Here is a 14,293-nt window from a genome sequence, read left to right as displayed (position 1 = left end):
TGAAGTGTCTGAGTTGGCAGAAATAACCATGAAGCCCAGTCCTAACTTCTGCAGAGGAAGTTTGTTTTGGGGATTGATCTGTGCTGCACACTGATTTCTTTTTCTGTTTAAAGTGGTAATCCTCAGCATCCTTGAAGTGCTTGTCATCCTCCTGCTGATCTTCCTGAGAGACCGGATCCGCATCTCCATCGCCCTCCTGAAGGAAGGGAGCAAGTAAGACCCTGACGGAAAAACTCGCCTAGAGTGTATTTGTCAGCCCAGCCAGGCACTGCCTATTGTGTAGCTGCCCCAGACTAATTTCCCTTTAAGAACACTTGTTAAAGAAATTTGCTTTCCCTTTAAGATGACTTGTTTGAGATCAGACAGCCAGTTATTAAAAGGTCATGCTAATATGTCCTTCAATATTCCCTAAAACCTCAATTATCATGGGGTAAAGTAAGGTTAAAACCTGTCTAGTCTATATATTAGCACGTTTTTAAAACACCAAATATATGGTAGGAGAATAACATATGTGAAACTAGGCAATAAAGTGCTATGTAACAGTTATATTGCATGTTGTATTGTTCCCATACTGAGTCACATATTAATATTAATGGCCGAGATCATTTGCAGAACTTTAAACCACCATTATTCTAGAAAGTCAATTACATACTATTACCATTGCCATATGAATGACAAAATTTGCCAATAGAAAGAATAATTGATCCTAGCAGTACTAGACTATATATTTTGTACCAACACCTCTTAATTTAGAAAAACTTTATACTCAGAGCCATTTTTATTTTTAAAATGCTATAAAATAAACACTAAATTTTTCATAAATTCATGCTGGGATATAACACCTACAGTTTCCAAACTATTCCAAAAGGTGACTTGAGAATAGTACTTTAGACTTTTGAATGATGCATGGAAGAAACAAAGAAAGCCCACAGATCATACTCTCTATTTAAGATGATGGAAACTACGTTGTTGATGACTCAGGACAAAATTATCAAACTTGCAGTTTGATAAATTAAATTCTCTCTCCTTCCACAATAACGGAAGCCCTATCATTAGTCACTGAAAACTACTGATTGTCTGGATTTTTAAGATTATATGATATTGTGCAATTCACTGTTACTTGCCCCCCTGTTATGCCTCTTAATGTGTATATGTGTGTGTGTGTGTGTGTGTGTGTGTGTGTGTGTGTGTGAAGGGGCCAATACAACTGTGACAGGTTGATAGTTCAAGGAAAAAAAAGAGTTGGAATAAATGTGTGTGCATATACAGTAAACAAAGGGATGCTCAATAATTCACTTAACAGTAGTGTCTGGAGAAAGGAAACAACACTGTAGCTCAACCAGTGATGTGGAGAAGGTAATAAATTAAAAAAGAATCTAAGATGTTTCAATTCATTAGGAGTGGAAATAGTTCCACCAGAGTTCTCAGTGGCTATATCAAACACTGCTGGATTTAATCCAATGTCATATACTGCAAAGATCGCTCGAAAGTAGTTAGGGGCAGGGCAACTAGTGACCATTTCAGAAACTATGTCTTATGAGGAAATATCACAAGAATGATTATCCTGCAGAATAAAAGGATAAGTTACTTGGAAGGAGTACTGTGTTAAAAGGTGGCCATTTCTTCTCCAGAAGGCAGTGGATGTAAATTACAGGCAGGCAGATAAGGAAGCATTTTCTAATATGTTGGTAGGAAGTAGAATAAGTTGTGTCATATACAAGTAATTTGCTATAAGTGTGGTCACCAGAGGCTTATGACCATATTTTGAGAGAGTACAAAAAAGATTCCCGAATTAGGGAGTGATTCACACATTTGATGAGATGATTGTCAAAGTCCTCTTCAATTTTAAAAATCTAAGAATCTAATCAAAAGGAAGAAATGTTATGATTGTAATATATCAAAACTTTATGAGAAATAAACAAAGAAGAGAAAGTTTGGGGAAATTTGATCAGGAGTCAAACATGAGCATTAAAATAATGTCTCTAACTTACAATCAATCAATCAATCAATAAACTTAAAAACCAACTAAGAATATACCAGCATGATCAGCCAATGAGAGTTACTAGTTATGACCACTGTTCTTAGAATTAATCTAGTCTAAGTCTTATTTCTAGTTCTAACAAATAAAAATTTATTAGAGAAATTATAACACTGGATCATTTTGAATTTCAACTATTTGTTTTATTTCAGAGCCATTGGATATGTCCCTACTACATTAATTTATCCAGTTTTTACTTTCTTTTTGCTCTCAATCTGTATTTGCTACTGGGCGGTGATAGCAGTGTATCCTTTGGTAGTTTATCAAGTTGAACCTCAGGTCACCCACTATTCAGGAACCAGGAGTTCAGTGGTTTTCATCCTGGGAAGATTAGGAACATCCTAAAGAAATAACTGATTATTTTTTTCTGCCAAACTCTGAAAAGGTGTCGGTGTCCCAATTGCATTTCCCCTTTTATAGGTCAGATGGTCGATTTTGTTTTATTTTGTCTTCACATATCATTGGTGATAACCTTAAAAAGCTTCTATATATTTCACTGTTTTTAAGAGGCCTCTCAGTGCAGCTGATCCATGTTATATTACTCTGGGTCTGAAGAATGGATTAATTATTAAAATGTTAGAACTTATTTGAAGTTAATCTCTCAAAAGATATTTAAGTTACTTGCATTTTTTCCATGTCTATTTATTTTCAATTTACCAGCAAATAATTTATCCTTAATAGAGTTTATTCAGTTACTTGGCTACATCAGGGACACCCATATACAAAGTCATAACCCCAGAGGGGAAATGTAAATATGAAAATAGAACCTGTGACCCAGATGTAAGTAAAAGAAACTCTCTCTTCTTTAACTTCCATACAGATCACTACTACATTTCACCTAGCAGTTGTAGGAGTCATCCTGAAATAGAGACCCTGTATAGTGAGAGGGGTCACTCTGGAGAAGGGGAGAGTGGGTCAGGAGTTAGCAGGAGAACACTGCAAAAGGTGGGGGGAGGAGGGGAAATAGAAGGAAAGCTCTATTATTTCCTGATCTCATTTGTTTTATCATATACCCAAGAAGCAGGTATTGTCAACAACCTCACTAATAAATGTGAAACTAAAGGGGGTGAAGAGGGATGAACATAAGATAGAAAAGGAAAGATACTTTTCAGAGCTCATTAAAGGATTCTATAAAGTGATGTGATTGAAAATAGGAACAACAGCAGAAGCTCATGGAAAAAGAACAGGACATGCAACTGGAGGTGGGGGTGGGGGTACACAAAACAAAAGGCAGGGTGGGTGTTATCTTACAATAGTATTTACTATTCTATTATCCATGTTGTTTTTCTCTGAGTGCAGATTTTTAACACAACGGAAATGTCCAGAGCTTGCCCTGGTGCTCAGTGTAACTTTGCTTTTTATGGTGGGAACAGCCTGTACTACCAATACATCTCTACCTTCCAGATATTCAATCTATTTATCTTTCTCTGGCTGATAAACTTTGTCATTGCATTGGGTCAGTGTGCCCTTGCTGGTGCCTTTGCTTCTTATTACTGGGCCTTGAGAAAACCTGATGACATCCCACCATATCCACTTTTTACTGCATTTGGACGAGCCATACGGTAAGTACCACATTGAGCCCCACGTCTATTTTCCAAATTATGTTTAATGTACTTATAATTCAATCTTGTGCTTATCATTCAAGAGGTGAGATACAAGTGAGCTCAAAAGTGTGATTCAAGATTTATAGATGTTCATTGGCTCTGTCTGGTTTTATAGCCACAACTTTATACTCCCTGCCCAGGCCACTATTCCTATTTTTCTAAAAATAATAGGTTACAAGAGAGAAGAGGTAGGGGAGGAAACCATATTAAAGATTAAGGATTAACTTGGCTCTGTCTCTCCATTGCTCAGATCAAACATCTTATGCTGACAGGCTATTAGTATCATTTTTGTAGATAAAGACAAAATATATATGTATGTTTTAAAACTCTAAACCTTCACCAATCTGGATAGGAGAGTGTAAGACAGTGATGGCGAACCTATGACACGCGTGTCAGAGGTAACACGCAAACTCATTTTTTTGGTTGATTTTTCTTTGTTAAATGGCATTTAAATATATAAAATAAATATCAAAACTATAAATCTTTGTTTTACTATGGTTGTAAATATAAAAAAATTTCTATATGTGACATGACACCAGAGTTAAGTTAGGGTTTTTCAAAATGCTGACATGTTGAGCTCAAAAGGTTCGCCATCACTGGTGTAAGAAGCTCTTTCCTATCAGTTCCCCTGCACATCCCTTTTACCTAAAAAACTGTTTAACTAACATCCTTTTAGTTAATAGTAAAGATATCTTAACGTTACTCTCATTTTATCTTTGCCCAGATATCACACAGGATCTCTAGCATTTGGATCATTGCTTCTTGCATTAATTCAAATGTTTAGGATAGCCCTAGAATACTTGGACAAACGTATTAAAGGTAAGATTCCGGAATTCATCTTTTCTCAGACTTTCTGACTTTTATGAAGAGTATAGATTGGGCAGGTGGTTGCAGGAAACATGATGACTGTCACCAGGGTAGTAAGGATGGAGGTGGTCAGATTGGGGATCTATTTGGAAGGAAAGGCCAACAGGACTTGCTGAAAGGTTGGGTATGGTTAGGGAAGGATGTGATGATATTTACTAAGATGTCAAAACCAGGAAAAGCAAATTTCAAAGAAGAGATTAACAATTGTGTTTGTGACATGCTAATATTGAGAAGCATGCTGGAGTTGTCAGGTAGTTTCAAGTCTAGAGCTCAGTACAGGTTGGGCTTAAAATATAAATGTGGGAGTCATTCGCATAAATCTTCATACATGACACATATAGCTTATAAACATATAAACTCTGTTTAGAATGCACTTCGAAAAATTATTAAATGCCAAAACAATCCTGAAACAGAACAACAAATTTGGAATGTTTACATTTTCTGATTTTAAAACTTCATACAAAGCTACAGTCATCAAAACAGTGTGGCACTGGCATAAGGACAGACATATGGATGTGGACTAGAATAGAGAGCCCCAAAATAAATCCTCACATATAAGCCCATTCAATGGGGAAAGGACAGTTTTTCTCAACTACTGTTACTAGTAAAACTGGATATCTATATGCAAAAGAATTAATTTGGACCTTACTTTACATCATATAAAAATATTTCAATCCAGGTCGGTATGGCTCAGGGGGTGAGCATCAACCCATGAACCAGAGGTCACCCTGGTTGGGGCACATGCCCATGTTGTGGGTTTGATCCCAGTGGGAGCATGCAGGAGGCTGATTGATGTTTCTGTCTCGTCGATGTTCCTATCTCTGTCCCTCTCCTTTCCTCTCTTTCTAAAATCAATAAAAACATATTTTTAAAAATATATTTCAAAATTGATCATAGACTTAAACATAAAAACTAAAAGTATAAGGTGGAGTCAAAGTATAAGGGGGCATCTGTAATAGAGTCAATGATTTAAAAGTGATTAAAAACTCTTAGAAAAGAGCAAAGGAAGAAATCTTAATGATATTAGAAGTGGTGATTTTCTTATATATGACAACAAAAGAAAAATAAATTAGACTTCATCAAAATAATAAAGAAAGCATCTAGGGCTCTTTCAAGAGAGTGGACGATCCACACAATGGGAGAAAATATTTGCAAATCATATACTTAGATAAGCCACCGATATTTAGAATATCTAAAGAACTTCTACAACTCAACAATACACCCAATTCAACATGGGCAAAGGATTTTTTAATTATATAAAACTTTTTGAGCTTTACTAAGATATTATTGACCAGTAAAATTGTAATATGTTTAAAGTGTACAACATGATGATTTGGTATACATATACATTGTAGAAAGATTCCCGCATTCAAGGTAATAAACACATCCATCACCTCACCTCACTATACTTACCTTCTTTTTTCTTTTTTGGTAAAAACATTTAAGTTCTTTTTTCTTAGCAAATTTTAATTGTTTACCATGTTATACATTAGACCCTACGACCTTTATTCATCTTATTACTGAGAGTTTGCACCCTTTACCACCCTCTCCCTATTTCCTCCACCACTCAGCCTGCACCATTCTTTTCTGTTTGTATGAGCTCAACTTTCTTTTTAATTTCACATATAAGTGATGCCATGCAGATTTGTCTTTTTCTATCTGGTTTATTTTACTTAGCACAATGCCCTCCACGTCCATGTCTGTTGTTGCAAAAGCGGGATTTCCTTCTTTTTTAAGGCTGAATAATATTCCACTGTCTATCTATACCAAATTTCCTTTATCCACTGATGCATCAAATGATATGATTCCATATATAAGATATTGCAAATAATGCTACAGCGAACATGGGCGTGCAGATACCTCTTTGAGATAGTGACTTCATTTCCTTCAGATATATACACAGAAGTGGAATTGCTAGGTCATGTGGTCATTCTATTTTTAATTTCTAGAGGAACTCCATACTGTTTTCCATAGTGGATACACCAATTTACATTCCACCAACAGTGTACAGGGTACCCTTTCCTCCAAGTCCTCACCAACACTTATTTTTTGTCTTTTTGCCAGTAGACATCCTAACAAGTGTGTAGTGGATATCTCAGTGTGGTTTTGATTTTCATTTCTCACATGATGAGTAATGTTGACTACATTTCCATTTACCTATTGGCCTTCTGTATATCTTCTTTGGAAAAATGTCTATTCAGGTCTTTTGCCCATTTCTTTAAAAATTGGGTTATTTGGGGGATTTTTGCTATTGAGTTCTTTATATATTTTGGACATTAACCCTTTATCATATATGTAGTTTCCAATTTTCCCCCCATTCCATAGGTTGCCTTTTCATTTTGTTGATGGTTTTCTTTGCTATGAATAACTTTTTAATTGGAGGTAGTCCCATTTATTTATTTTTGCTTTTGTTGACTTTGCTTTAGGTGTCACATTCAAAAAATCATTGCCAATACCAATGTCAATGAATTTAGGCCTATGTTTTCTAGGAGTTTATGGTTTCAGGATTACTTCCAAGTTTTTAATCCATTTTGAGTTGATTATTATGTATGGTGTAAGATAACGGTCCAATTTTATTCTTTTGTGTGTGGATATCTACTTTTCCTAACACCATTTATTGAAGATGCCATCATTTCTGCATTGTATGTTCTTTAGTCCTTTGTCAAAAATTGATTGACCATATATGCATGAATTAATTTCTGCTCTCTCTGTTCCATTCATCTATGGGTTAATTTTTCTATCACTACCACGCTGTTTTAATTACTATTGTTTGAAATTAATAAGTATAATGCCTTCAGCTTTGTTCTTTCTCAATTGCTTTGGCTATTCGAACTCTTCTGTAGTTTCATACAAATTTTCGAATTTTTCTTTTATATTTCTGTGAAAAATACTATTGGAATTTTGATAGGGATTGCATTGAACTTGTGGATTGCTTTGGGCACTATAAACATTTTAACAATGCTAATTCTTCTAACTCATGAACATGGAATATTTGTTATTTATTTGTGCCTTCTTCAATTTCTTTCATTAATAGTTTACAGTTTTTGATGCACAGGTCTTTTGCTTCCTTGTTTAAATTTCTTCTACATATTTATTGTTTTTGATGAAATTGTCAAGGGAATTGTTTTTTTAATCTCTCTTTCTAATAGTTGTTAATGTATAGAAATGTAGCTGCTTTTGTATATTGATTTTGTTTTCTGAAACTTTACTGAATTTGTTTATGTTCTAATAGCTTCTTGGTGGAGACAGTAGGGGTTTTTTTAATATATATGTCATGTGATCTTCAAATAAAGGCAAGTTTACTTCTTTCTTTCTGATTTCAATGCTGTTTGTTTGTTTGTTTGTTTATTTAACTTGCCTAATTGTTCTGGCTAGGTCTTCCAGTACTCTGTTGAATATAAGGGGAGGGAGTAGGTATCTTTGTCTTATTCCTGATCTTATAGGAAAAGCTTTCAGCTTTTCACCTTTGAGTGTGATGTTAGATGTGAGCTTGTCATATATGGCCTTGGTTATGTTGAGGCCTACTATAACCAGTTAGTTTGTTAATATTTTGTCAAGGAATTGTGCATTTATATTTGTTAGGGATATTGGCCTATAATTTTATTTTCTTGTTTACTTGTCTGGCTTTGGTATCGGTATAATGCTGGTCTCACAAAACAAGTTTGGAAATGTTCCCTGTACTTCTACTTTTTGGAAGAGTTTGAGAAGGGTTGCTGTTAATTCTTTAAAAGTTTGGTAAGATTCATGAGTAAAATCATCTAATTCTTTTATTTCTTGGGAGGTTTTAGATTTTTGAATCAAATGAAATTTTCTATTTCATTATGATTCAGTCTTGGTAGGTTGCGTGTTTCTAGAAAGTTGTGTCCTCTAGGTTATCTAATTTGTTGATATATAATTACTCATAGTAGTCTCATAATTTTTTATATTTCTGTGGTTTTAGTTGTAATGTCTCCACTTTCATTTCCTATTTGTCTTTTCTCTTCTTTTCTTAATTAGTCTAGCTAATGGTTTGTCAATTTTGTTTATTTTTTCAGAAAACCAGCTGTTCCCTTCATTAATCTTTCCTATTGTCTTTTTTTTGCTGTTTCATTTATTTACACTTTGGTCTTTACTACTTCCTTTCTTCTACTAACTTTGTGCTTAATTTGTTCTTCTTTTTCTAGTTTCTAGAAGTGTAAAGTTAGATTATTTGAGATCAGACTTTTCCTTAACACAGGTATTTATTGCTATGAACTTCCCTCTAAAACTACTTTGGTGCATTCCATCTACTTGATGTGTTGTATTTCCATCTTCATTTGTCTCAAGATACTCTTTGATTTTTTTTTAATCTATTGATTGTTCAGTAGCATGTAGTGTAATCTCCACACATTGGTGAATATTCCAGTTTTTTTTTCTTGTTTTATACCACTGTGGTCAGTAAAGATAGTTTATACGATTTTAGTATTTTTATATTTATTAAGACCTGTTTTGTGGCCTAACATTATCTATTCTGGAGAATATTTCATGTGTGCTTGAGGAGAATGTATATTCAGCTGTGGTAGGATCGAATGTAATGTAAATGTCTATTAAATTCTTCTGGTGTAACATGTAATTTAAGTCTAATGTTTTATTTTTGATTTTCTGTCTGGATTGCTCTACCATTATTGAAATTGGAGTATTGAAATCCCCTACTCTCATTATATTGCTGTTTATTTCTCCCTTCATAAGGTTATGTATTTAGGTGCTTCAATGTTGGCTTTATAAATATTTACAATTTTATATCTTCTTGATGAATAGACTCCCTTTCACTGTGTCTTGTTACAGGTTTTGGCTGAAAGTCTATTGTGTCTAAGTATAAATACACCTGCTTTATTTTGGTTTCCATTTGCATGAAAAGCCTTTCTCGAATCCTTCACTTTCAGTCTATGTGTCTTTAACAGTGAAGTGAAATATTGTAGGTAGCGGATAGTTGAGTCTTTTTTTAAAATTCATTCACTCTGTATTTTTTATTGGAGAATTTAGTCCACTTATATTTAAGTGTAATTCTTGATAGCTATGAACTTACTACTACCATTTTGTTAGTTGTTTCTTGCTGCTTTATAGACTTGTGTTTCTCTCTTCCTCTCTTTTTTTAAAAAAATATATTTTATTGCTTTTTTACAGAAAGGAAGGGAGAGGGATAGAGAGTTAGAAACATCGATGAGAGAGAAGCATCGATCAGCTGCCTCCCGCACACCCCCTACTGGGGATGTGCCCACAACCAAGGTACATGCCCTTGACCAGAATCGAACCTGGGACCCTTCAGTCTTCAGGCCAACGCTCTATCCAGTGAGCCAAACCGGCTAGGGCTCTCTCTTTCTCTCTTCCTTTGTGACTAGATGATTTTCTGTCGTGGTATGCTCTGATTCTTTCCTCTTCATCTTTTTGTATGTAGTATAGGTTTTTAGCTTTGTGGTTATCATGAGGTTTACACAAAACATCTTATAGTTATAGCAATCTATTTTAAGCTGATAACAAGGTAACTTTAAATACTTCAAACACATGTAAAAGTTCTACATTTTTACCCCCCTCCACATTATATACTACAATATTTTTATGTCACAATTTACATATTTTTATATTATGTATCAACAAATTATTATAAGTTCTACGTATTCTTATTACTTTGTCCTTTAACCTTCATACTAAAGTTGTAAGTAACTTACCCACCACCATTACAATTTTAGAATATTCTGATTTTAACTATATACTTTCCTTTAACAGTGAGTTTTATACTTTCACATATTTTTATGTTACTAAATTAGCACCCTTTTGTTTCATCTTAAAGAATTCCCTTTAACAATTCTTGTAAGGATGGTCTAGAGGTGATGAATTCAGCTTTGGTTTGTCTGAAATTATTTCTCTTTCAATTCTGAAGGACAAACACCGTCAGGTAGTATCTTGATTGACAGTTTTTATCTTTCAATACTTTAAATATATAATTCTACTTCATTCTGGCCTGCAAACTTTCTGCTGCATAATCTGCCGATATTCTTATGGGATTTCCCTTATAAGTAATGAGTTACTTTTCTTCTTTGTCTTTAAATTTTAACTTTTGAAGATTTAACCTTATGTGTCTCTGTGAGTCTCTTTAGATTCATCTTTTCTGGTATTTTTTGGGCTTTCTGGATATGGATTTCTGTTTGTGCCCTAGGTTGGACAAGTTTTCAGCCATTATTTCTTTGAATAAGCTTTATGCATTTTCCCCTCCTTCTGGGATCCCTAGTACATATATATTGGTCTGCTTGATGGTATCCCATTAAGTCTTTAAGCTAACTTAATTCTTTTCACTCTTTTTCCCCCTCTTTTTGCTTCTCTGGATGGATTCCACTGCCTTAACTTTGAGTTTGTTGATCCATTCTTTTGTTTGCTCTAGTCTGATATTGAACCCCTCTATTGAATTTTTTAGCTTAATTATTATATTCTTCAGCCCTATGAATTCTGTTTGATACACTTTTTTTGTATTTTTCTATCTCTTTGTTGAAATTCTCACTTTGCTCATGCATTGCTCCCCTGACCTCAGTGAGCACTTTTATCACCACTATCTCTGTTTCATTAAGATCAGTTTCTGGAGCCCAGACAGTGTTGCTCAGTGGTTGAGTGTCAACCTATGAAACAAGAGGTCATAGTTTGATTCCTGGTCAGGGCACCTGCCTGGGTTGCAGGCTTGATCCCCAGTGTGGGGTGTGCAGGAGGCAGCCAATCAATTATTCCCTCTCATTATTGATGTTTCTATCTCTCTCTCCCTTCCTCTCTGAGAATATATATATATATATATATATATATATATATATATATATATATATATGAGAGAGAGTCAGTTTCTGGAGATTTATCTTGTTATTGTTCGTTTGAAATGTATTTCCTTATTTCTTTATTTTTTCTTGACTGTTTTGGTTAATGTGCATTAGATGAAAAAGCCACCTCCCCCCTTATGTCAGACTGTCTCATATAGGAGATGAACGCTATCAATTAGCCCAGCTCAAGCTTCTGGTTCTCTTAAAACTGTAATTGTCCTAGCCACCGTAGTGACTCTTGGTGGCTCCCAAGACCTGTAGGTGTCTCAAAGGTGAGGATCATGGGCAAAACCTAGGTGCAGGCTGATTAGAAGCCAGATGCTCAGACAGCAGCTGGGAAAGTATGCAGTTTAGCACCTTTCAAGGAGAAACTGGGAGGTGGGTGTTTTGCCTGCTCCCTCTGCACAGAGACAGGGTGTATAGCCATGGTGATGGGTGTGGGGAGGGTGCTCTTGCACCATTTAAAAATTGCTTCTTTGTTTGCTATAGTCCTAAGGAGTCATGAATGCAAGACCTGTTGGCTAAAAGGGCCAGAAGAACTGGGAACCGGCCCTCCGGCAGCAGTCTCAAATGCTGCGGCACCAGGCATGTGTACAAGCAACTTCTAAAGAGATGTTGGTGACCGAGTGTTATAAATGCAGTGAGATAGAGACAGGAGGTGGTGGAAGTGCCTCCCAGCTCCCACAGGCTCCATGGAGGATCGTAGTTAGCTCCTAGATGCATGCAGATTAGAAAGCCAGAACCTTGGGTCGCAGGTTATAGAGTATGTAGTCAGACCCCTTCCCCAGAAAGACAGAAATATAGGTAGGTGTCTTTGCCTGAGCTCTGTGTGCTATGCCCTGAGCGGATAGCCACAGTGAGTACCAGCACATGTACCTGTTAAAAACTGCCTCTCTGTTCCTATGGGACTTGTCCACACAAGCCTGTTGGCTTTCAGAGCTAAGTGTTTTGAGGTCCTGTCCCTTGGGTGGGAGCCTTAGAAGCTGGAATCCTAGACATGCTGTCCAAACCCTTCACTCCTCAGGAGAAGCTGAGAATTGGATATATCATCCCAGTTGTATGGTATTGTGCAGAGAGTGTATTGGGTGGTGTGCCTCAGCCTTTCCTACCCATTTCAGTGTGGGGTTTTCTTGGTTGTCTGATGTGTGTGAGTCACTGAGCTAGCCTTTGGATTTCTCTCAGAGGAGATTACTACATGTATAGCTGTATATTCAGTGCATCTGTGGAAGGAGGGAAGTTCCGGGGCCTCCTGTGTCATCATCTTGGTCTCACACAAAGAATTGGCACATACATTGCTCTAAACAAGGTTATATAAGTGGTTAATAAGCACATGAAAAGAGACTCAATATTAATTGTTTTGAAAACGCAAGTCAAAACCACAATGAGGTACCACTTCACAGCCATTAGAATGGCTACTGTTAAAAGATGGAATATAACAAGTGTTTGTAGGGTGAGGATAAATTGGAAGTGTAGATCGCTGGTGGAAATGTAAAATGGTGTAACCACCATGGAAAACAGTGTGGCAATTTCTCAAAAATTAAAAATAGGATTTCCAGCTGATCAGCAATTGCACTTCTAGAGATATATACTCAAAAGAATTGAAAGCAGTGGCTCAAACATATTTGAACACCAATACTCATAGCAGCATTATTCACAATAGCCAACAGTAGAAACAACCCAATTTCATCAACAGATAAAGGATAAAGAAAATGTAATGTACACATACAATGGAATGTTATCCAGCTCAAAAAAAAGAATGAAATGATAAATCTTAGAAACTTTATGTCAAATGATATGAGGTATCTAGAAGAAGCAAATTCATACAGACACAAAGTACAATAGAGGTAACCAGGGACTGGGAGAAGGGGAGAGCAAGGAGTTATTTTTAGTGGATACAGAGTTTCTATTTGATATGATGACAAGTTCTGGAAATGGATAGTGATGGTTGCACAACATTGTGAATGTACTTAATGCTATTGGATTGTACATTTAAAAAGAGCTAAAATGGTAAATTTTGTATATATTACATTGCAACTTTAAAAATATAAAGCCATTGAAAAAATTTTAATTTATCTTTTGACTCAGAGAGTTTAGTTGCAAACCATTAATAGATGTAAATATGTCCTTATAGATAACCAGAACAACATTGCCAAATTTCTACAACACTGCCTGAAATGCTGTTTCTGGTGCTTGGAAAAAGTGGTAAAGTTTTTGAACAGAAATGCCTATGTTATGGTAAGTAGATTATTTTTATTTACTAAACTTCTTTGCAAACCCAAACCCCATGTCTACATTTCCATCTCTAAATCACTTTTAGATCATGCAATTAAATTTATCACATCTATATATATAAAAGCCTAAGCGACCGAAAGATGCGCACTAACCAACAGGGGGCAGATGCTCAATGCAGGAGCTGCCCCTTGGTGGTCAGTACACTCCCACAGCCAACCTTCTGTTGCCGGTCAGCCTCCCATGGTCCCTCCCCCTGGCTGACCTCTATCAGCCCCAATCCGACTGGGCGAGACAGCCCCCCCCCCCATCGGCCCTGATTACCAGCCAGGCTGAGGGACCCCACCCGTGCACGAATTCATGCACCAGGCCTCTAGTGTGGATATAAGAATTTGTGATTCTTATATGTGATTCTTATTTGTGAGCCTATGTGATTCAGGGCAATGTTTTCCTAGTTGAGATAGAAATTAGCTGCACTTCATTATCACCTTCAACATCTCTTTGGAGAGGGAAAATATTTATCTTGGAAATTTTAAAATGTGCTAGATTGAAAATGATTTTGTGTGTCTTTGATATAGTTTATTGAGAAGAAAGCTTAGTCTATGTTTCACTCTGAGAAGAAAAGATCTTTCTAATTTTGTGATTTATATATTTTAAAGGAAGGGTCTGTTCCTTTTTTGGGTGAATCTTATGTTGAGATATGTGGCAGTGCCTAAATAAATTTGTTTATTTCCTGGGGG

At 35.8% G+C, this 14,293-nt stretch overlaps 1 protein-coding gene across 1 annotated transcript in view; it reads left to right on the top strand.

Moving 5' to 3' along the window:
• Window positions 1-14,293, top strand: part of SLC44A5 (solute carrier family 44 member 5) — an 82,846-nt gene that overhangs the window by 58,349 nt on the left and 10,204 nt on the right. The window contains exons 11-16 of the mRNA XM_023751809.1: window positions 114-213; window positions 2,191-2,283; window positions 2,731-2,818; window positions 3,338-3,600; window positions 4,367-4,461; window positions 13,456-13,559. Coding sequence (XP_023607577.1) covers window positions 114-213; window positions 2,191-2,283; window positions 2,731-2,818; window positions 3,338-3,600; window positions 4,367-4,461; window positions 13,456-13,559 — 743 coding nt within the window. The remainder of the gene's footprint in view (window positions 1-113; window positions 214-2,190; window positions 2,284-2,730; window positions 2,819-3,337; window positions 3,601-4,366; window positions 4,462-13,455; window positions 13,560-14,293) is intronic.

The sequence above is a fragment of the Myotis lucifugus genome, unplaced genomic scaffold (assembly GCF_000147115.1).
Source record: "Myotis lucifugus unplaced genomic scaffold, Myoluc2.0 scaffold_25, whole genome shotgun sequence".
Classification (NCBI taxonomy): domain Eukaryota; kingdom Metazoa; phylum Chordata; class Mammalia; order Chiroptera; family Vespertilionidae; genus Myotis; species Myotis lucifugus.
Note: the sequence above shows the minus strand (reverse complement) of the source record. Positions and strands in the feature narration are given on the sequence as shown.